At 29.2% G+C, this 23,972-nt stretch overlaps 1 protein-coding gene across 1 annotated transcript in view; it reads right to left on the reverse strand.

The window, feature by feature from the left end:
• The window catches only part of LOC106869746 (twitchin), a 238,288-nt gene that overhangs the window by 4,109 nt on the left and 210,207 nt on the right, over positions 1-23,972 (reverse strand). Inside the window, exons 85-95 of the mRNA XM_089354884.1 lie at positions 21,578-21,655; positions 19,920-20,022; positions 18,767-18,884; positions 18,036-18,208; positions 16,349-16,400; positions 14,686-14,830; positions 13,043-13,223; positions 10,738-10,977; positions 3,245-3,375; positions 2,507-2,660; positions 946-1,059 (exon numbers count right to left, since the gene is read on the reverse strand). Coding sequence (XP_089211010.1) covers positions 946-1,059; positions 2,507-2,660; positions 3,245-3,375; positions 10,738-10,977; positions 13,043-13,223; positions 14,686-14,830; positions 16,349-16,400; positions 18,036-18,208; positions 18,767-18,884; positions 19,920-20,022; positions 21,578-21,655 — 1,489 coding nt within the window. The remainder of the gene's footprint in view (positions 1-945; positions 1,060-2,506; positions 2,661-3,244; positions 3,376-10,737; positions 10,978-13,042; positions 13,224-14,685; positions 14,831-16,348; positions 16,401-18,035; positions 18,209-18,766; positions 18,885-19,919; positions 20,023-21,577; positions 21,656-23,972) is intronic.

Genomic DNA, 23,972 nt, shown 5'->3' on the forward strand with positions numbered 1-23,972 from the left:
TGTAACTAAAGTGCAAAAACAAAAACAATAAGCAATTACATGAAACATTATACAAATAAGAGCATGTTAAAAATCAATTTAAAAACAAAGAACAAAAAATGAAATACTAATATTTCTAAGTCTCTCTAAAGGAGACTATGGCGGTATTGGATATTATGTTGGCTTGGTGATAACTATTAAAAAATGAATTCATATAAAGCTAAGAATACAAAGTAAACTATAATTAGTAATTATAGGATATTTTTATACTCAAATATTTTATTAGATAAAATCGTAAAATTTGTTTTTATCTTTTATCTCTTACTTATCTTAGTCATTAGACTAAGGCCATGCTGTGGCAATTGCCTTGAAGAATTCTAGTCAAATTAATCTACTCCAGGGCTTATTTTTTTAAAGCCTGGTACATATTCTCCCAATTTTCTGGGGTTCTATTTTTACCAAGCCACTAAGTTGTAGAGATGCTGTGATCAATATTGGTTGTCAAAAAGCAGGTGCACAAACATAGACACAAAGGTACACACACACACACACACACACACACACACACACACACACACACACACACACATATATACATACATATATACACACACACACATATATACATACTGAATACTGAAAGAAGCTATATATATATATATATATAGCTTCTTTCGGTATTCATCTTCTAAATTCGCTCACAAGGCTTTGGTTGACCTGGAGCTGTAGCAGAAGACACTTGCCCAAGATGTAATGCAGTGGGATTGAACCCAGAACTATGTCATTGAGAAGCAAACTTCTTACCACACATCCATAGCTATCTTCTCCAATGCATTTGGTTGATATTTATAATTTGCTTTGATTAATTTCATTCAGTAGATGAAAATATTCCAGGCTACTTCAATTTTATAATTTTAGACATATTTTCAACAATATATAGTCTGATATACCAAGAAAATATCTTACCAGTTATTTCACAAATCAAAGAAACAGCATCTCCATCTTTCACCACAAGACCAGTAAGAGGTTTTGTAACACATGGTGGATTTCCTATTTCAGTTATGGCAGGTTTTTCAATCACTTAAAAAAAAAAAAAAAACAGAACTTTGCTTTATATTATTGTTTACATCATGCATTTTTGCTTAATCCAATGCTGTTCATATAACATTGTACATCATGTGAATCATACACTATTCACTCTTTTGAAATAATTATAATTTCTCAGCTTTCATTCATTATAACTAAACTAGTTGACCACGTGCCATCAATAGTGATGGCTAATTGTAGTATTTTATATATAAATAAGTTACAACATAAGGTACATGATAATCACACATACAAATATTCACATACTTCCCTTGTACATGCACACACATATACACATATACTCACACAGAATTGAAATGCTGATTTTCTTTTCATCCCATCCTTCCTTATTCATCTATCACCCCTTTCTTTCTCTCATTACTATTACTTTCGCTCAATCAGAGCTATTACTCTCACTACTTCTCCCTCACTGAATTACTATTTTCTCTCCTCCTCTCTGTCCAGCATGATTCTGGACAAATATATATATATATATATATATATATATATATATTCTTTTCTACTCTAGGCACCAGGCCCAAAATTTTGGGGAAGGGGCCAGTCGATTCGATCAACCCCAGTACACAGCTGGTACCTAATTTATCAACCCCAAAAGGATGAAAGGCAAAGCCGACCTCAGCGAAATTTGAACTCATGACATAAAGACAGACGAAATACCGCTAAGCATTTCGCCCAGCGTGCTAACATTTCTACCGGCTTGCCGCCTTAAATATATATATATATATATATATGTATGTATGTATGTATGTATGTATGTATGTATGTATGTATGTATGTATGTATGTATGTATGTATGTATGTATGTATGTATATATATATATATATATATATATATATATATATATATATATATATATATATATATATATATATATATATATATATATATATATATATATAAAAACACTACACTCATTTTTACATTTTTATATTAGGAGATTGTCAGATCATGCAGAAGGAGAACCTGATCAGAACCAAATTTTAGAAAAGGAGAATCATTGGTCAGAGAATGTTACAAAAGACAGTGCTCTTCACCCAATGAATTTAACCAGGCGAGAGTGAACAGAAACGTGATGTATCTCAATGTATTTTATTTTCCAACAAATAGAGTACACACCTTACTATAAGGCCCCCTTCACTTCCACAAAAGAGGACTTGGAAGAGGTCTGGCTTATGCACAGCAGTATGTGTACTCCGCCGTCAGAGAAAGGGTATGTTGAGGAGTCTCCTTGGTTTTTAAAACTGAGAATGAAGTGAAGACAAGCTAATGCAGGCATCAAATGCTTACCCACCAGTTATTGTCAAAGTGCATAGGTCTCAAGACTGAGAATCACCACCTCCGTGTGTGTGTATGTGTGCACATGTGTGTGTGTGCATGTGTGTGTGTACACATGAAGAAATGTTGTTTAAAATTGCTCACCTTTAACATGAACAGTTGCTGATGTACTCGATTCTCCTGCAGAATTAGTAGCTTTACAAACATATTTTCCACTATCACTTGGTAGGAGTTCTGGAAGCTGTAGTGTGCAAACCCCATTTGAGTATGTTTGGGAAGCAACATTACTCTTAATAATCTATAAAAGTAAACATATCAATATTTTCATAAATATGAAATGAAGCAAAATGCGGTAAGTAGCTTCTACTATTAGGAAGGGCATCCAGCTGTAGAAACCTTGCCAGATAAGATTGGAGCCTGGTGCAGCCTTCTGGCTTACCAGCTCTCAGTCCAATCGTCCAACCCTTGCCAGACTATAGCCTCAGGCCGACCAAAGGTAGACAGAAACTGAAAGAAGCCCGTCGCGTATATATGTATACATATATATTTATGTGTGTGTGTCGTTGTGTCTATGTTTGTCCCTCAACCATTGCTTGACAACTGATGCTGGTGTGTTTACATCTCCGTAACTTAGCGGTTCGGCAAAAGAGACTGATAGAATAAGTACTAGGCTTACAAAGAATAAGTCCTGGGGTCGATTAGCTCGACTGGATGCCCTTTGTAATGCCAACCACTCTGAGAGTGTAGAGGGTGCTTTTTACATGCCACCGGCATGAGGGCCAGTCAGACAGTACTGGCATTAACCGCACTTGGATGGTGAATATTATCACACTAGTATTCTAAATTATAACTCAAGCTCAATATGAATAAATTATATTTTACCCTATCGTTTATTGACCATTCAATATCAGGTTCTTCACTTGATTCAACAGTGCACTTTAAGGTAAGTTTGTCACCTTCATTCAGAGCCTGCGACTGAAGTGGCTTGGTGAATTTTGGTAGATCAATTTCGTCTGAAATGGAAATAAGATTCATTATATTTATATCATTTTCGTAATAATTTTTTAAACAAATTTTTAAGCATTTTTCATGCACACAAAAAAAATATTGGTAGTGTGATTTTAAATATTTTTAGATTAATTTCCTTAAATGTTATAATTCACATTAGATATGAATATATTTATTTTTAATTAAATTTATGCATACTCATATAGAGAAATTAAAATTTTGTAAATAAAATCTGAATCACTGTAAAGCATCATATTTCATTAAAAAGTATACAACTATCACCAATCAAAAAATTCCTAAAGTAAATGTGTGTATTATATTATACTTATAATAAATTAATAGATACATGGGAGTTTATTTTGTTTTTAATTTTTTTTTCCATTTAACACCACAATGAAAAAAAGGGTAGGTTATTGGAACACAAAGATGATAAAAAAGATGCAGTATGAAGCAAAATGTATATTAATATTAATATGGTATGCATCCTATATATATATGTATATATATATATATATATATATATATATATATATATATATATATATATATATATATATATCATAAATAAATAAATATATATATATATATCATAAATAAATAAATATATATATATATATCATAAATAAATAAATATATATATATATATATATATATATATATATATATATATATATATATATATATATATATATATATATATATATATATATATATATATTATAACATTATAACATATATACACATATATATATGTATGTATGTATAAACATATAAATATATATGTATGTATATATATAGATATATATATACATATATGTGTCTATATATATACAGATATATACATATATATATGCATATAAATATATATGTGCATATATATGTTTATTCACATATATGTGTGTGTGTGTATGTATATTTATATATGTATATATACACACACACATACATATATATATATACATGCATACACATATTTATATGTACACACATATATATGTGTGTATGTAAGTATGAAATAACAAAATAGAAGTCCATTTTCTCATTTTAAAGTTGCTTTGTAAATTTATTTCATATCTTTCTGCTACATTTTGGAGTTAAAACACCACATTTGTTTCTTGTTAGTAAATATCCTTAATATATAAAACAATTCACTTCACTTCTAGTAAAGATATATATATTTCAAAAAATGATTTTGAATTACTGGAATATTCTAAAATATATACAAAAAAAAAAAAGCACGCCAATTCCCAAATTTTTTGTTAATTAAAGCAAGTTACCAAGTTAGATTTCAATTTAGAATTCAAACACAAACAATCATAAAGAAGAAATAGAACAAATCTGAATATTAAAATTAGTCTTGGAAAACACAAAATCTAAAGTTTCAAAAATATCCTAAAAAGTATAAGAAATATATTACATAAGATATGAATATATTGTCCAAATAAAGTAAAAAAAGATTCATAAATTGCCTGTAGATAGTTTTTTTGTTTTGATTGCTATATTGTTATTTAAAACTCAGTTATGGGTGTAAGTTATTGTTATCACCTATTATACTTTCAATTGATGATTATTTGTTTGTTGATGAAATGAAAACAAATTTATAATAAAATTTAAAATACAGTATGTTTATCAAAATGATTGAATTTATGAAAAAGTGAATAGAAACTGAAAATAAAATGTAATAAATTAGCTCAAAATGATAGAGCAGTATCATATATGAGGATAGAAAAATATTGAAATATAATGAATTTAAGAATTTTATCAATCTGACATTTGTTGCTTCTTCTCTAGTCTCTGCATATTAACATTGTAATTTATATCAAAAATATCTAATTTTGAATTTTCTTTTATATAACAAAGCAAATTCCTAGACTATTACAGTTAAACTTATCTTCACATGTTTATGCATTGTATCCTTACATGCAGTAATGTTTTGTGTAAATATGAAAAAGGAAAAGAGTAAAGAATATACAATGCTTCCAAAGTGGGGAAATAAATAAAATAATTACAAAATGAGGAATATTAAAACATTCTTGTCAATGAAAAGCACCCCAAGGTCAGTCATAATTAAAAGAATTTTATGGGAAAAGGGGAAGGTCTTTTGGGTTGGTAAAACTTTGCACACAGTGTTATATATATAGGAAAGGTAGAATAGGGGGAAACACAAGGTAAAAATTAAGAATATATAAATAATATATGCTTTAAGAGATAAATATTGCACAACAAAAAAATCTTCTATCATTTGAAAAATCTTTCATTCCAAGTAGAGCAGAACTGACTCTTCTGCGGCTCATGCTGCCATACATGCATATTGCATATTCACCTACCAGGTGCTATTGTCCTCAGGTGGAAGTTGAAATAGGTTTCTCTCATCATAGCTTTGTGTGGTATTGAAGTAGCCAATTATATCGCACTACTTTAAACAATCAAACCCATTATACAGTTCGCTCCAATTTCAGCCAAAATGTAGCCAAGCAAACTTTGAAAGGTTGTTTTTTTTTTTCTTTTTTTTTTCGAATTAACTTGGGGAAAAAGCCACATTTTATTGATTTATTTCTGCTTCTTAAATATTCTGAAGACTTAAGATAACTAGCAGAAAAAATTCCTTAAAATAAAATTCATTTTGTTTCTTTTTTTCCATAGGAATGTGTTCGATTATTATATGTGAATACATGAAACTTTCAAATTAAAATTAATCAAGGAAACTGCTTATAAATAAAAAGTAATTCTCATTATGTTCAATATGCACTTTTGCATACATTTATATATAAAAAAAAAGTAACTTTTAAAATTCAAATTATAATTATCAGAGATGTCTATATTAAAAACAAACAAGAATGTGTTTTAAGTTTCATAGTTTGACACTTACAATTTTTTCTTTTAAATACTAAAATTCATTCTTCGGCAAAATGAATTTTTGTTATTTAATTTAGTTGTGGTTTCTTAAAATGTGGACAATTTTAGGTTTTGAGATTTTTACATTGTTTTATTCAGATATGAAAGTAAAAATTTTTTAATATAATATTTTATACATATATAATATATATATGTAATATATATATAAAAAAAAAAAATATATACATATATATATATATATATATATATATATATATATATATATATATATATATATATATATATATATATATATATATATATATATATATATATATATATATATCATATATATATAATATATATATTATATATATATGTGTGTGTGTATATGCAAGTAACTACATGCATATGCATATATATATATATAGGTGCTGTGAACTATTCAGCTTGCAGTGCTCAAGACTCCTACTATCTGCTCGCTGAACTGGTAACTCATCTTGGAGAGGTGTAAGTCTTAGTAACAGCTGATGCAGGGTAGATCTGACTTTTGTTGCAGACAACCTCTAGTGCTTGTTACATGATAAAATGTACCCAGTTGCTGCTGTAAAATGATTGTTGATAAGAAAGGTATCCAGCCATAAAAACAATTCATCCCACCACTAAGGGGAAAAAAGGACGTACATAACAGCAAAGTTTTGCCAGTTTTTTCTGTTACATGGTGTGCCAGAAGACGAAACACATGGACTTATGTTGTGAAACCCATTCAGTGTATGTCAGCATGAAATAGTGGACATCAAAATTGTGATGATGAAAAAAGATGGTGATATATCATATTCATTTGAAACTGATCACTCACTCTATTGTTACTCTGAGTTTCCCCTATTTATGGAATGGTTCAGGAGACAAATGACTTAAGCAACATGTATTTTTTTTTGCTGATGCACCACCATTAATTATTAAAGAGATGTATTTTATGGAAATCTTTCAATTTGTTAATGAATTATGCTAATTATTTCCTGTTTCTGGGATCAGAATATACTTGGACAATATTAGAATGTATACTTAAACTTAGACAGAAGCAAAATTTTCTACACAAGTTATATAGAGAAGAATTTTCAGTTAAAGCACATCAAAATATCTACATCAAATAATAATTACAGGCACTAGACTAATTTCACATATTCTTGATTAATATCTTTTTATTTCAATGGAAAAATTATTTTTGGACTGAAAACTAATTATATATGTCTATATATATATATATATATATATATATATATATATATCTGATGTAGCGTAACTAAGAGTATCATGATAAACATGATATATTCTATTCAACTCAAGAGTAAATTATCTAGAATTGGAAATTCTTTAAACTATTTCAAATTGAGTAAAAATCTATGAGGAAGAATTACAATATATTTTGACTTATAGATGGTATGAAATGAATATGTCTAATGAAATAACATATGCAAAATACTGTCTTCTGGAGAAAAAAAAACACTTTGTAGGAAGCATAAAAAACAACAGAAACAGTACACTTAAACTAAAAAATTTTCCAGAAGAAATATTATGTTCTGATTCCTTATAAGCAATTATAGTTTCTTGCAAAAGAATATGAGCTGATAAATATGTCTTTTCACTTCTGATTATTTTGATAGTTAACAATTTCATTGACTAAGATCATCTAGTGTGAAAAAAATCTTTGCATATTAAATTCTACGTACCAAACACTTTTAAAAATCTACCAAATATGAGATCAATTGAATAGCTAATTCAAGCAAGCAAATAATTTTTCTAGATGATTCCATACATGCAATGTACAGTTATTAGTTTTTTAAGTTCTATTCTACATGAAACAGATGCAAATACTATATAGCTTGCAACAAATTAAGATAAATAGAATAAGTGGTAGTTGAAATATGATTGTTTTTTCCTTCCTTCATTTCTTCTTCACCCCCACCCATCAGCTGCGTTTCATAAAGGCAATTAACAAAAAGAGAATTGATAGATATTTATCATTTACCACACACATAAACACTTATACTAAATATTAAATGTGCTATCTAGAAATATCAGCGCACATGTATTTTGCAATAAACATTGTTTATGAACTGAATTAGCCTTATAAAATTCAATTGATAGTGTATGAAATTAGGAGTATATAGCTTGGACTACAATTTGGAAATATAGCACTAACAACGTTAAAATACAGCAGTCTTATAATAATAATAATAATAATAATAATAATAATAATAATAATAATAATAATAATAATAATAATAATAATAATAATAATACATTAGATGGAAAACTTTGAAAAGTTTATTGAATAATCTGTTAAATAAAACCTATCGGAGCATTTTTTTTTAACACAACACATTATGTCACCAAATTATTAATATGTATATAAGTAGCATACAACTCTAACTCGATATATGTCACATGACTTCCTGCTCACTTTCTTACTTTACTAAAATAAAAATTTCCTTCTATGTATCTTTTGTATATGTACTTTATGAAATAGTAAAAGTAGTACTATAGGAAAATTCATTCTAATTTAATTACAATAATTTAAAAAATTGTATGCAAAAGTATTCTTCAATTCTTGCAGATAGATATCTGTAAAATTAAGTAGAAAACCCAAACTACTTTTTTAACTTCAGATTAAGAAGGATTTGTTAAAACAAAATAGTTATAAATTATTGAAATTAGTTTTTTTATATACAATTGTATTCAACTATTTGAAATATTAAAAAAAAAGACATGAAATAATTTATTCTGTGACAGTATTATTCTTTTTCATAGTAGCATAATAAATTGAATTAACTTTCTTAATAAACTTAATATTTTTATTTTGTCCTTGCATTTGGTTTGAATGGTTCTTGTTTTTAGATAATTTAGAACATGAAAATTTTATATTAAGATAATCATATAATATTAACTTAGTTTTCTTACTGATGATATAATATGAACTAAATTTTCTTATTGAGAAATATTCAATTGATTTTATTAAGTAGACGATGATTGGTTATGTTATTTCTACAAACTTAACTCATTACTGTGATGAAGCACATAAAAATAATTTTGAACCAGAAATAATAAACAAAGCAAATGACTGAAGGTGATTAAGAACAATTCTAAGTGAAAAATTAAGTTCTATGAATAATTTATGAAAAAGTTTATTTACGAAACAAAATACAATTGTTGAAATTTAAGCAAATTTTAATAGCACAGGTCAATTCAGTATCTCTCAGAATATTAATTAAATTAATACATAAAATTGATCTAACTGATCAACAGAATCTTTTCTTAGTATTCTTAATAAGTTCATCAGTTTTTAACTGAGATACTTAAATAATTTTTTTTTTTTAATATTCATTGCAGATAAATTTCAAGGCTGAAGGAAAATTTACTAGGAAGGAGTATTGGGGAAAAAAATGAAGGTTAATGAATTACATTTAAATTTCTTCCTTCAAATAAATCAACCGAAAGAAGAAAACTTTAGTCAGTTCTCTATTATATTTATTTCTCTATATTTTTTCTTAGTTTTTTCAGCTGTACAAACTAGAAGGCAAATTGTTATTAGAATTCACAATTTTAAAAATAAACTGATTTTATTTTTTTTTCCTTACCAGATAAAGAAATCAGAATATTTTTTTTTTTCATACTAAAGATGAACATCTAAATAAAAAAATGCATATAAGAAATCTAATAGATTTGCTCCATTAAATCTAATCATTGAAATAAATAGATATTAGATTCAATGTGTTGTTATATATGCATGAAGTAAGTTTTAATGTAAACTTAGTGAATTCAGGTAAAAAAAAAAAAAGAAATACTTAAAAACAAGATCTTTCTTGTTTTTCCATTTACCTTCTAGGAAGCGCACAGCCTCAGAATTGCTAAATTAATTTGCAAAAATATTTTATTTTCATTTTTTTTTTAATTGTTATTTTAGAATATATAAATAGAATTCTTTTCCTTAACTACTAGTGTTGCCTGTACCATTCCAGACACCATTATTAGTAGCAGTATTACTACCTTTATTTTTCGCACTTTTTATATACTACTTCAGATATCTCAGTAGAAAACTGAGATATTTTTATTGGGACAATGATAAAGCTATTCAATCATTAATCACATTTAACAGTATTCTGATAAATTCAGTATTTATGTGTGTGTGTGTGTGTTTGTGTGTGCATGTGATATTATCTTGTAGATTTGATTTGTATTAGGATTACCTTCATTTTTAATTAAATACTAAAGGTTTGGCAAATACAAAAGAGATCTTTAAAGGATTGTCTTTTGTCCTTTTTTTTTTTTGTTAAAAAAAAGTCAGTATTAATATTAATAAATATTGTCAGAAAATATAGACTAGTAGAGTTAGGCCAATTGAACCAACATCAAGTTGGAAAACTTAAATAATTAATTGTATTTTAAAATGACTTTTTGTTTTAAGATTTTTTGTATTTTGCATCATATAAATATATAAGAATATTTTTAGATTAAATCTCCATTTAACATACTTTTGTGTGTTGTCCTGCTGGATGAAGATGAAGAGTGAACAGTTGTAGTTGTTCTGATTGTTCCATCCTCACTAGTAGTAGTAGTGCGGGAGGAATGTCTGCTGCTACTTTCCTCGTTGTCAAGAGAATTAAGCATATCATCAAGATTCTTGGTACGTCTTGCAACACGGGTAATTCTGCTCTGTTTCTGCTTAGACAAATCTAAGCCTATTGGTTTTTGTTTTACATCACCTATGCGATCTATAAGAAGAAAATAGTTTTGCAGTATTAGTATTCAATAGAATTTTTTAAATTTACATATCAGAGTTAATCATTGTTTTTGTTGGCATTCTGTCGGTTATGACATTGAGGGTTCCAATTGATCCGATCAACAGAACAGCTTGCTAGTGAAATTAACGTGCAAGTGACTGAGCACTCCACAGACACGTGTACCCTTAGCATAGTTCTCGAGGATATTCAGCGTGACACAGAGTGACAAGGCTGACCCTTTGAAATACAGGCACAACAGAAACAGGAAGAAATAGTGAGAGAAAGTTGTGGTGAAAGAGTACAGTAGGGTTCGCTGCTATCCCCTGCCGGAGCCTCGTGGAGCTCTAGGTGTTTTTGCTCTATAAACACTCACAACACCTGGTCTGGGAATCGAAATTCCGATCCTATGACCGTGAGTCCGCTGCCCTAACCACTGGGCCATTGCACCTCCACTTTAATCATTGTAAATAGCACCTAATAGATCAGATTGAGCATATTTTACAAAAGAAGCAAAATGTCTGGTAGTAGCTTGCAAACTCAACAAGCTGTTCATATTAACTGGAAATTTGCTTTAGAAAAGAGATTATAATAATTGATTCAATTATTAATAGAATAATTCAAGACCAAAGATTGCATTTAGCAGGATTTGAATTACGATTTTAACTTGTATTTGTATTCGATGTTGCATTTACTATAAATCCTCGAGTATAATCCGCACTTTTTTCCCAAAATTTAAAGGTCAAAATTTCTAGTGCATACTATATACGAGGTTAAAACTGAAATATATTTTCTAAGCAAAATTTTCTAAATGATAAATATGCGAAGGCAATTTACTTAATATTTATTTTTCACTGACGTTATTACTGTTATTTCTTTATTTTCTGCAAACAAAGTGCACAAAAAAGCTACATGTTTGCATTATGTTATATATACAACAATAATAAAGGACGTTACCGTATATACATTTACAAACCAAGGACATTATACAGACCTCCTTGACTCAAGTTAGAGAAGGGGTGCATATTATACACAAGGTTTAGGTTTTTCAGAAGTACAGCCCCCTAAAAATCCCCTGCGTATTATACTCAAGGGCAGACTATACTCGAGGATTTACAGTAATATAGCAATTAGTCATTCCATCTTAATTTTGCTTGTTGACCCAGAAATTAGACACAGACAAGTTTTCAAAGAGAAAAGGAAATGTATATAAATGTTTTTTTATCACAATATACAAAAACAAAATTAATTACTTTTATTATATGCAATATAACATATATAACATGATGTACAATGTAATATATAAAGCTTGATGTATATTAATATATATATAGCTTGATGTATATTAATATATATATAGCTTGATGTATATTAATATATATATAGCTTGATGTATATTAATGTAAAACATTAATGCTGAATGTAAAACATTAATGTCTGAATGTTTATATTCTTTGATTTTCCCATTTAACTGAACAACATTTATTCGGATGGTAGTTCAGGGCACTCAGATTTAAGAAGCATAACCTCGGAATTTTGTCTAATGGATGAGAAGTATCTAAATAGTTATTGAAACCATCTACAACATCATCATCATCATCATCGTTTAACATCCGTTTTCCATGCTGGCATGGGTTGGACGGTTTGACTGAGGACTGGCGAGCCAGATGACTGCACCAGGCTCCAATCTGATCTGGCAGAGTTTCTACTGCTGGATGGCCTTCCTAATGCCAACCACTCTGAGAGTGTAGAGGGTGCTTTTACGTGCCACCAGCATGAGGGCCAGTCAGGCAGTACTGGTGACGGTCATGCTCAAATGGTGTTTTTTATGTGCCACCTGCACAGGAGCCAGTCCAGCGGCACTGGCAATGACCTCACTCGAATGTTGTTTTCCACATGCCACCGGCACAAGTGCTAGTAAGGCGACGCTGGTAATGATCACGCTCAAATAGTGCTTTTTTATGTATATATATATATAGCATATATATGCTTGCATATGTTGGACAAAGTTTATTGAGGCAGATTTTAAAATATATAACAAATATAAATAAATACTTACCTTCAACATTCACTCGGCATGAACTCTGAACCTCTCCTAGTGAGTTTTCTGCAATACATGTGTATTTACCAGCATCAGAAAGTTCAGCTGTGTGTACTTCTAATGAACAGATTCCATATGAATAAGTAACCATATAATGATCACCAGTCTTTATTTCTTTTCCATCTTTAAGCCATGTGACCTGCAAATAATTGTAATAATGATAATGATTATTATAACAACAATAACAACAACAATAATAATAATAATAGAGAGTAACTGCCATTTCAGTAGTTGTAGGAGCACTTGGAACACTAACAACCAAGTTTGAGAAATATGTCAGAGAAATTGGAACTGACATGAGGGTAAATACATGCTCAAAAAACTGTTCTATTGGAGACAGCAAGGATTTTGAGATTGGTACTTGGGTGTTCAGTATTTTCAATGATACCTGACATCTAAGTACCGTATCTTATAATTCATAGAAACAGACCCTGTGAGACCTTTGACAGCATAATTAACTGCTTTCACAGAATTAACCGGAGCAAGTAAAATTGAGAGCTCCGAGAAGTAAAATTTAATAAAAGTAATAATAATCCTTTCTATTATAGGCACAAAGCCTGCAATTTGGTAGGAGGAGGGCCAGTCGATTAGATCGATTCCAGTACACAACTGGTACTTAATTTATTAGCCCTGAAAGGATGAAAGGCAAAGTCGAATTCAGCAGAACTTGAACTCAGAACTTAACGACAGGTGAGATACCACTAAGCATTTCGTCCGGAGTGCTAATGATTCTGCCAGCTCACCACCTTCATATAATAATAATAATAATAATAATAATAATAATAATAATAACAATAGTAATAATAATAATAATCTAGAACAACGCTATGTACAAATTCAAATATATGGTACCCTAGGCATAACACCTACATGAACTTCTAACTTGTTGTCTCTTGAGGTCTCTGGGTGAGACTTGGATCCAACTTGTACAAATGCAAAGCAAAAGAAAAACATGATGATGATAGTAATAATAATAATAATTTCAAAATGATTCATGAAGAATACATATTATGTATTACACTACAAACACTTAAGTGTCATGAGACCTAGAACTCATAAAGATGGAGCTTAAGCCAGTTTCCATGGTATATAAGTAGCTGAGATTACAACACTCCCACCTCCACTGAATGGGATGCTGGTCCAATGCAAGGGTTTCGCCTGGAACAATGTGAAATGAAGTGTTTTGCATAAGAACATAACATACCACCTGCTCTAAGAATTGAAATCATGATCTTATGGTCGCGAGTGTGACACTCTAACCACTTGACCACGTGCCTTCACCATAACACACTATAATACATTGTTATAATTCAACCCTTTAGTATTTAAACTGGTCATATCTGGCCGATTAGTCTACCTGCTTTATGATTAAATCATCCAGACCCAGGTTCTCACACTAACCCTCCGATGTTATTCTAAAAACATACAATGACATCACTGAAATTTCAAAGCTGTGAGACAATGCATGATTAATTCAAAACAATGTGAGTAAATAAGTATTACTTTTGACAAAGTAATTTGAATGCTAAAAGGTTAATTGCTGAAATTTAGATAAGTTCTATTACATAAGTAGATTATTGCAGTTAAACTAGTATATTTACCTTCGGATGTGGCAAAGCTGCGACTGTACACAGAAGCTTGAATCCAACACCAAGCTGAATGAGTCTTTCACGAAGGTCAAAAGTAAATGAAGGAGGAATATCCTTTGGTTTTTCAACTGCTCTCTCTTGTGACACACGCACTTTCCTGTTAAAATAAAACAGAGTATTTGACTCAGAAATGTTTGTTGCATCAATATTTTTTTGAATAAAGTAACAGAAAAATAATGTTCCATATACTAAGGAAGCTATGACCATTAGCTGTACTGTAATGATATCATTTTATCGACATCTGTAATTATGTTATATATTAGAAATATAAATATAGATAATAATTATATTAGAAAAAAATATATATTAGAAAAAATATAAATATTAGAAAAAATATAACTTTGAATCATATAATAATAAATATTAGAAAAATATAATTTTGAATCATATAATAATTTCATTTATGCATACAATGCTTAAGATGTTATCTTGAGATTTGTCTTTCATCTAACGTGTTTTACATAATCTAGTTAAATTTTTGCATTTGGTTTGTAAGATGTAAAGATGTGTAAGATGTAAAGACAGAAAACCTGTAGCAGGTCTGGATCTGAGAGGGTATGTCATTGATGAGGTTGTGAAGGGTGACGAAAGGACTTTGACAAACTTAATTGTTTGATTGACTCAGTGATTAATTGAACAATTGATCAGTTAATTGATTAGATGTTAACTAATCGATGAATAACAATAAAAGTGAAAGAGAACCAGTGCATGTGTTTATTATTGACATAATGACCCTCCTAAGATACAGCAAAATAACTGAAATATATTTTAGATTAATAACTAGAGTTATAGATAATTCATTGAGCAGATGTCTCTATGTCAGGTTTTGTTTTAATACCAGAAAATTGCTGAAAGAATGGTTACCACAATATCTTTCTTCTGAAGTTTACTATTTTGTAAACGGTATACTGATGTTTAGGACAGAAGTCTCTACCAAATACCAAACTCAGTAAAATTTCAGACATTATAAATAACCATTTTTACATTAGAGAAGAACAGACAATAACTGTTTTTCATATCTTATTCAACCCAGAACAATTAGTGATACTTTTATACCCTTGGTTGTGGATATATGATTTTAATGAAGTGGGGGCAAAGCAATGTGTTCACAGATGTAACTTCCAACTACCAATACATGAGACCCCAATGCCTTCTCCTCCTGTGTCTCAACAAGACATTACTCTTTGTAAGATTTCTACAAATCCACCTTTTAATCACACAAGGGTGTTAATGTCTATCGACACATCAGATACAAAATTCATAATTTGTTCCAATTAAAAACTGAATCTCAGACTTTTGATCACCATGATCATTGGCTAGTGTTTAGTATCTTTTTTTTATTATTTTATAGAAATTTATATTATAAATTATATTATATTAAATTATAAAGACATTGAAATTTAAAGTTAGGATATAAATTTGTAGCTTATTTCTCTCTTTGAAATTGATAAGACCTGTGTTTTTACTTTTATTACAATTAAAAGTACATAAACTGAAGATATGTTAATAATAAGACATTGCAGACATTTAAAATTATTTTACTTTTTAATCAGATTTCAATATAATTGTAATTAGATTACAAAACAAGATTTATTTGCATGTGAATTTGAATTACCTTCTAGGTGTACCCTCACGGCTAGATGGTTGACGGCTGACTTCTCTCATTGCTGAAATAATAAGAATTGGAAATTTACAGTTTATCAAGTTTCACAGAGTATTCTAAATGTTCCAATCAAAATTGGTGTAAGTTCTTTTAAATAAACTCTTAGAAGTTTTAAATTCCATATACCCAAAAACAAAAATTAGTACACAAACAGATAAAGAGTTAAAATGTCAAAATAATATATATATATATATATATATATATATATATATATATATATATATATATATATATATATATATATATATATATATATATATATATATATATATATATATATATATATATATATATATATATATCGTAGCACTCTGTCGGTTACGACAACAAGGGTTCCAGTTGATTCGATCAACAGAACAGCCTGCTTGTAAAATTAACGTGCAAGTGGCTAAGCACTCCACAGACATGTGTACCCTTAACATAGTTCTTGGGGAGATTCAGCATGACACAGAGTGTGACAGGGCTGGCCCTTTGAAATACAGGTACAACAGAAACAGGAAGAAAGGGTGATAGAAAGTTGTGGCGAAAGAGTACAGCAGGGTTCGCCACAACCCCCTGCTGGAGCCTCGTGAACCTTTAGGTGTTTTTGCTCAATGAACACTCACAAGGCCTGGTCTGGGAATCGAAACCGCGATCCTATGACTGCGAGTCTGCTGCACTAACCATTGGGCCATTGTGCCACCACCACACACACACACATCTCTTTCTCTATCACTTTTGCCCCCTCTCGTTTTTCCTTCTGTTACTACTATATCTCTCTCTTTCCCTTCTCGTTCTTCCTTCTGTTACTACTATATTCCTCTCTTTCTCTCGTTGCTCACCTATTCTTCTACTTCCTCCCTTTGTTTCTCCCTCTACCACTCTCTCTTCCTTTCCCCTGCCTGGTCACATGCTTCCGATCACATGCTTCCTTTTCTTCCTTGGCTATCGCCGAGCAAACGCGCGAACTTACTTCGTCCCTCACAGCGTTCATATACACATAATTTTTCACGTCTGGCCGCATAGCCTTTTCCGTTTGTTTTCCTATCTTGTTTTCGTTTTCGTTTGTTTTCCTGTCTTGTTTTTTGTCCGCCACTACATTCCTCCATGGCACAGGTTTAATTTGTGTATACAAATTTAATTTGCGGTCCATGGGAAGAGCCGTCTTAACGATGCGTCCTGCCCAACTCTTCGAAACGCCGGTGTTAAAACGGGGGTAGCTGATGAAGGAAAATGTTCTCTATGTGGCTTGTGTGTTTTCTGTACTCTGGTTATTATTAGTTTCTTGTCTACGTTTTGTTTGCAATGTCCTGTACCCAGATATGCACCTATATATACAGGTAGACGTAGGCATGCACATACCTGTACGTATATATGCATATACTCATTTATTATTTGTTTTATATATATATATATATATATATATATATATATATATATATATATATATATGTGTGTGTTTGTGTGTGTGTGTGTGTGTGTGTGTGTGTGTGTGTGTGTGTGTGTGTGTGTGTGTGTGTGTGTGTGTACAATAATTTAAAATGCCAAGCTATTTATTTTTATATACTTTTGAAACTGATCACAGATGTTTAAATATTGAAGGCAAGATTTTTGTTTTCTATTAATATATGAAACAGAATTTCATTAAAGTTGCACTTACGTTCGACTTTAAGTATAGCAACTTCTTCACGGCAACCAAAAGAGTTTTCTGCTCTTACAACATATTCACCCTTGTCGTCAACTTTCAGTCTGCTGATTTTCAGTTCATATTCGTTGTTATTGTATTTCTGCATATGTTTTACACTCTGAGTGAGTATGGAATCTTCCTTTGCCCTATTAGAAAAAAAAAAAAAATTTAGATAAATTTAAATCACAATATGGGGGCATAGTAAAAGTCTGAACCCAAGATCCCATGGTTGTGAAGTGAACATCTTAACTACATAGCCATGCCCATCGTCATCATCATCGTCGCCATCACCATCGTTGTCTTTTAATATTGGTCTTCGTTCTTGGCATGAGTTGAATGGTTCAACAGAATCTGATGAGCCAGAGGACTGGGTTATGCTCCAATGTCTGTCTTGGCATGGTTTTCTATGACTGGATTCCCTTCTTAATGCCAACCATTTTACAGAGTGTTGTGTGTACGTTTTTTGTGCTACTGGCAATATTAAGGTTGCCAGGTAACTCAATAAAAAGCACCTTTGGCAGAATGAAGTTGTAGTTGAAAAGATATCTTTATAACATGTGTTGAGAAGCTAATGCATGTTAGCCTCTCAAGTAAGTAAAATATACCCTGTTAATTTCAGATGAGAAATTTTAATTCCTTTAAAACGATTACAATATATAATTAATTTCACATATATAATGTAGATTATAAATTATGATACATACCATGTAATAATAGGAGGTGAAACTGCAATAACTTTGCAGTCAAATTTAGCAATTTGACCTTCACCAGCCAAAACATTACGTGGCTTACGCACAAAGCGAGGAATAGCTTCACGGCGATCTGAATAAGATACAAATGATATTTATGATTGCGTTTTTACTATTATATTTGATTATTGGAATTTGCTTTTTGTATTCTAATCATTTTCATAGTCACTCTGATATCGTAATAAACATTGGTCTGAAACTGTTTGTAATATATTGTAATAGGCTCATTTACATTGATATGAAAGAAAATATTATTAGTGCATCCTAATGGATTTATAAACATTTTGTCTCTCTTTCATATATTCTAAAAGTATGTTAGTGAATATATCTCACACACATAAAATGTTTATCAAGCTTTGTGTAACGTAGTATCTAAATAAATACAAGGGTGTTATGTAAATATTGTATTGGTTATGCAAGAACATTAATATTTGAGCAAATAGTGTACTTTATTTTCATCTTCTGCTTTTTAATATTTCTTATTTGTCTTTTTTATTAGAATAACTGGTCTTTATAGTTTAATCACATGATGGGAAAAAATATTTCATATTCTCAATAGTAAAGCTATTGCAGTGCACCTCAGCACTGTATGAATTAGGTTCGTTATTATTATTGTTTTTTTTTATAATATTCACTATATTATATTCATCTTGGACAACCAATATGTACAATATTAGTAAAAGAAGCTGACTGAATGAAGTTCAATTAATATATTTCAAACTATTTCACTGAAGATTGTTCACAATACATTTCATTATTGATTTCTTGACTTATAATTTTAACTTTATAGTTGTTCAAATTTTATCTGGTAAAAATAGTTACAACTGAATTGCTTATCAAAGATTGCTGCTTTGAATTTACTAGTATTATATATTTTATTATGTGTGATTCAGTTGTACATTGATACAACTGTTTTATTGCAATGATTTTTATATAATCTAGAGATTTTTGTTAGTTTCCCGGTGTAATTTGTTAGAACTTAGATATATAATATCACTGTGTGTTAATGTGACCACTGCGAAATTGCTGAAATCAGTAAAAAGGGTAAAAGTGCATGGAATTAAATAAGTTAGATAATTGAATTTTAATTTGATGGGACGATCCTTACCAAAGTAGGTATCGTATATCTGGTATTCCTTGGGTCTGTGTTTACGCAATGAACTGAAGTTAGCAATACGACCAATGGCGGGCATTGGTTGAGGCCAATCAGCCTAGATAAGGGGGAAAAAAATATTTATTAGTTTGAGAACATTTTTATTAGGTATAAAAATAAACAGAAATGCCAATAATTTCTATTTCAGAAAAGTTTATATAACATTTTTAGGACTAATTACAGCATTTACAAAACAGTTTGAAAATATTACAAAAGAAAGTAATATTTTGAATTGTTGTCATTAAAATATTCTGATTAACAATAATATATTTATAATATTGAACATTAGAATGATATGTATATACATACAAGTGTAATTGTTGTTACTTTTACTCTCTAAATATTTATGAATATATACCACTTTACACACACACACACACATTGTTGTCACTTTTACTTGTAAGACATCGATTACAAATATATACTGATTAAATATTTTATCAATAACGATTCAGATTACTGCTGTATTACTGAAAAAGCAAAGCTACTGGCACAGGATGAGTGGAAAGAACATGAAAGAAATATTTTATTGTTTTGTTAATGATTATACTTTACAACTTTCGAAGCCTAATCGTAGAAAGCACTAATTCATCTGATGAGAAAACAAAAATTTGTTTGGATAACAAAATAACCCTATTTAGAGAAAACTAATATACAAAAGCATATATGCATATGTGATACAGAAATTGGGTTATGTTTAATATGCCCATGTATCTTTTATGCTATCAAATATGGCAATAGTTTCTTACCCTATGATTTTAAGAAAGAAAACCTTAAAATGATAGGATAAATTATAAGGAAGCATGTAGTTTTATAACTTTTTCACAACACTTTAACTGGATCATTGTGAGACTGAGTTCAACTTCTTCCAAGAATGATATCTTTTAAGAACAAGGTGTGTGAGATTTCAGTCAGCTGCTGTTCTTATACGATGAGAAATAAATCTTGCAACATCTAAACTTCAAGAACGCTGGTATGATCTTCAGCTAATATCACTTAATCTGCTGGCTACTTTTAGAGATAAGCATTAGTAATGGAAGATCCTATTAAAATTAGGCTTAATCAACAGCCAGTTACAAGTTTATTAAAAAAGATATATTTCACTGGATAATATTTGTTTGAAGAACAGCAATGATACTTCAGAGATTAAGATCATAATTATATGAAATCAAGATTATAAATCCAAATGTGGTTTGTGATATTTATATTTTTCTCAAAAGCTTCAGAGAAGTAAATAAAATAGTTTTGATGGGGGACATGAAATATATACATCTACTTAAAGCAAGGTTGTTTTTAATAATTCTTCATTGGATAATAATTGAAAAATGTGCATCTATCGAAATTATTACCAAAGTAATAATAATAATAATATTAATAATCCTTTATACTATTGGCACAAGGCCCGAAATTTTGGGTAAGGGGTAGGTTGATTACATCAATCCAAGTGTTCAACTGGTACTTATATTATCGACCCCCAAAAGTATGAAAGGCAAAGTGGACTTAGAATTTGAACTAAGCACTTTGCCTGGCATGCTAATGATAATAATAATAATAATAATAATAATAATAATAATGATAATGATAATAATAATAAATTTTACATTAATACTTACGTATTTCTCTTTGATCTTCTGCCTGATTTTGTTGTATCGACTTGATGGAATTCTGTGTGTAAGATTACTGTGATCACCCTATAACAAGATAATTGGGTAAAAAAAAAAACAAAAAAAAAAGAAAACAATTGAATAAATGCATCAAATTTTCTTTTCCATGGGCCAAAATTATAATTTTTGTTTTTATTATAGAACTATTTGAAATGGCATACTATTGTTTATTTCTTTATCTAGAAGCATGATTTAGTTCTTATTTTAGACATAAAATAATTTCTTGCTGATTATCTAATTTCAATGTACTTTCATTATTCTGCTTCAAATTAAAAGCAAAGAAATTATTTGTATCAATATCTCAATCCCATTGCTACCGTTCTTTCAGTAAGTTATGTTTGTAGTCACGATGGAACATTTCCATCTTTTGGTCATCAGTTTATTTCCTTTTCAATTAGTACATACACATATATAAGTACAAGAATTATTGATTGATTAACCCAATAAATTATTTCAATGCTGCTACACTATCCCATATATAGAAGCTCAAAATAATAGAAAAATATATTAAAAACAGTCTAAAATAAAATTACATTTCTGAAAAGGAAACAAAGCATTGTAATTATCATTTATTATTTTAAATATATATTTTGATAAGAACAGAAACAATATATTACTTCTTAAAGGCAAATAAATATATTACTTTTTTTTTTCAAAGATAATTAATTAAAAAAAAATGATGCATCAGATGCATCCATCTTAAGATATATATATTTTCAATAACATTAACAAAAAGAATAATAAACAAATATATAATGAAATTTGTGGAAAGTATTACAGTCTTAAGGAAAGCCAATATTTTATCATATATTTTTTTCATTATGAAACAATTTAAAATCAAATAGTCTGATTTTATTCTTTCCTTTCCTACTCTGTATAAATGTTATAAATCAACTCAGGCATAATACTACATTCAGATATATATATAGTTTTAAGATATTTTCATAAGTAGGCTAAAGTTTTCCAATGTTCTGGAACTGGTATAAAAGAAACTCTAGATAAATCACTAGTGTATATATATATATATATATATGCATCCAATTGGAAATAAACATATATAATATTGAGAAACAATTATCATTATCAATAGTCAGTAATATTCTGATTCTTTTCATTGTAACTTAATATGATGTTTGTGATGATGATGATGATGACAATATTAAAAAAGCATGATGAATTGATGGATGTCATTATGATGATGTTTATGAAAAGACACTGGTGATACGGCAGTGATGATATAATGTTCATGTTCATCATGTTAATTATAATACCACTATTCATAATAGTGTTAGAATTTTGATCAACTAAATAACAATTTTTTTTTTCTATTGGTTTTAGAAAACTGCTACATAACTAAGTTACCACTGCGGAATGACAAATATTAATGAGATTAGTAGTGACGAAGCGAACTATTGACAGGAAACATGCAGCAATTATTATTAAGTGTTCAATAATATGTGTTTTTTTTTTTTTTTTCGTGACATCAGTGTGCAATCAACACAAATGATACATAACTGCTGAAACAAAATTATAATTTCAATTTATATTGTCTCTAACAAAATTTAACAATTAGCAAACAAGGGTAAATCTATCCTTAACTGTCTAATTATATATCATTCTTTTATAGTTGTTAATGTTAGTGCCTTATTTATTTTACAAACTAATTTTATATCACTGTTTTGTTTTCAGTAGGGTTACTGTTTCATTTATATACAAACTAAGGCAGTGGTGAAATACCTACTTCAAAAATTAAGTATTGAATCATAAATTTGGTTATTACTTTATAGGAATCTTGTCGATTTCCAATGGCATAGAGATAGTGACTCTTATGGGTTAATAAGCATAATTTAAACCATAACAAAATACTGGTAAAATAAGTATTTTGTTTTACTAAGAAAACTGTAACTTATCCGTCTTCTTTTAGCTAAAGTTATACTTGCAGTATAATATTTAAAGTTTTAAATATCTATTTCAAAATAGATGTGTGTATATATATATATAATTATGTTCAATTTATACTCAAATTTACAATATGTAAATTCATAGATTTCCCCAATCTGAAGACACTAATTAATTATAAAATTTGAAAACTCTTACATTCAATCAAATTATTTTGTCATCTATATATACCGCAAGCTTCAGTAATCAACCAGTAAAAATATTGATCTATACTGGGAATTATGATTAACTATCATTTAAGTATAAGGTAGAGAGTAATGTTTAAACTTGGCATTTTTATTTCAATATGTGTCATCATCATTCAACATCGAGATGATTTAAGAGAAATAACAGTTTTAGAAAGTTTCAGAGAATCTATTAAGGACTAAAATACCCAAAGAAAAAT

Source organism: Octopus bimaculoides, chromosome 7 (assembly GCF_046866305.1).
Source record: "Octopus bimaculoides isolate indiv1 chromosome 7, ASM4686630v1, whole genome shotgun sequence".
NCBI lineage: Eukaryota > Metazoa > Mollusca > Cephalopoda > Octopoda > Octopodidae > Octopus > Octopus bimaculoides.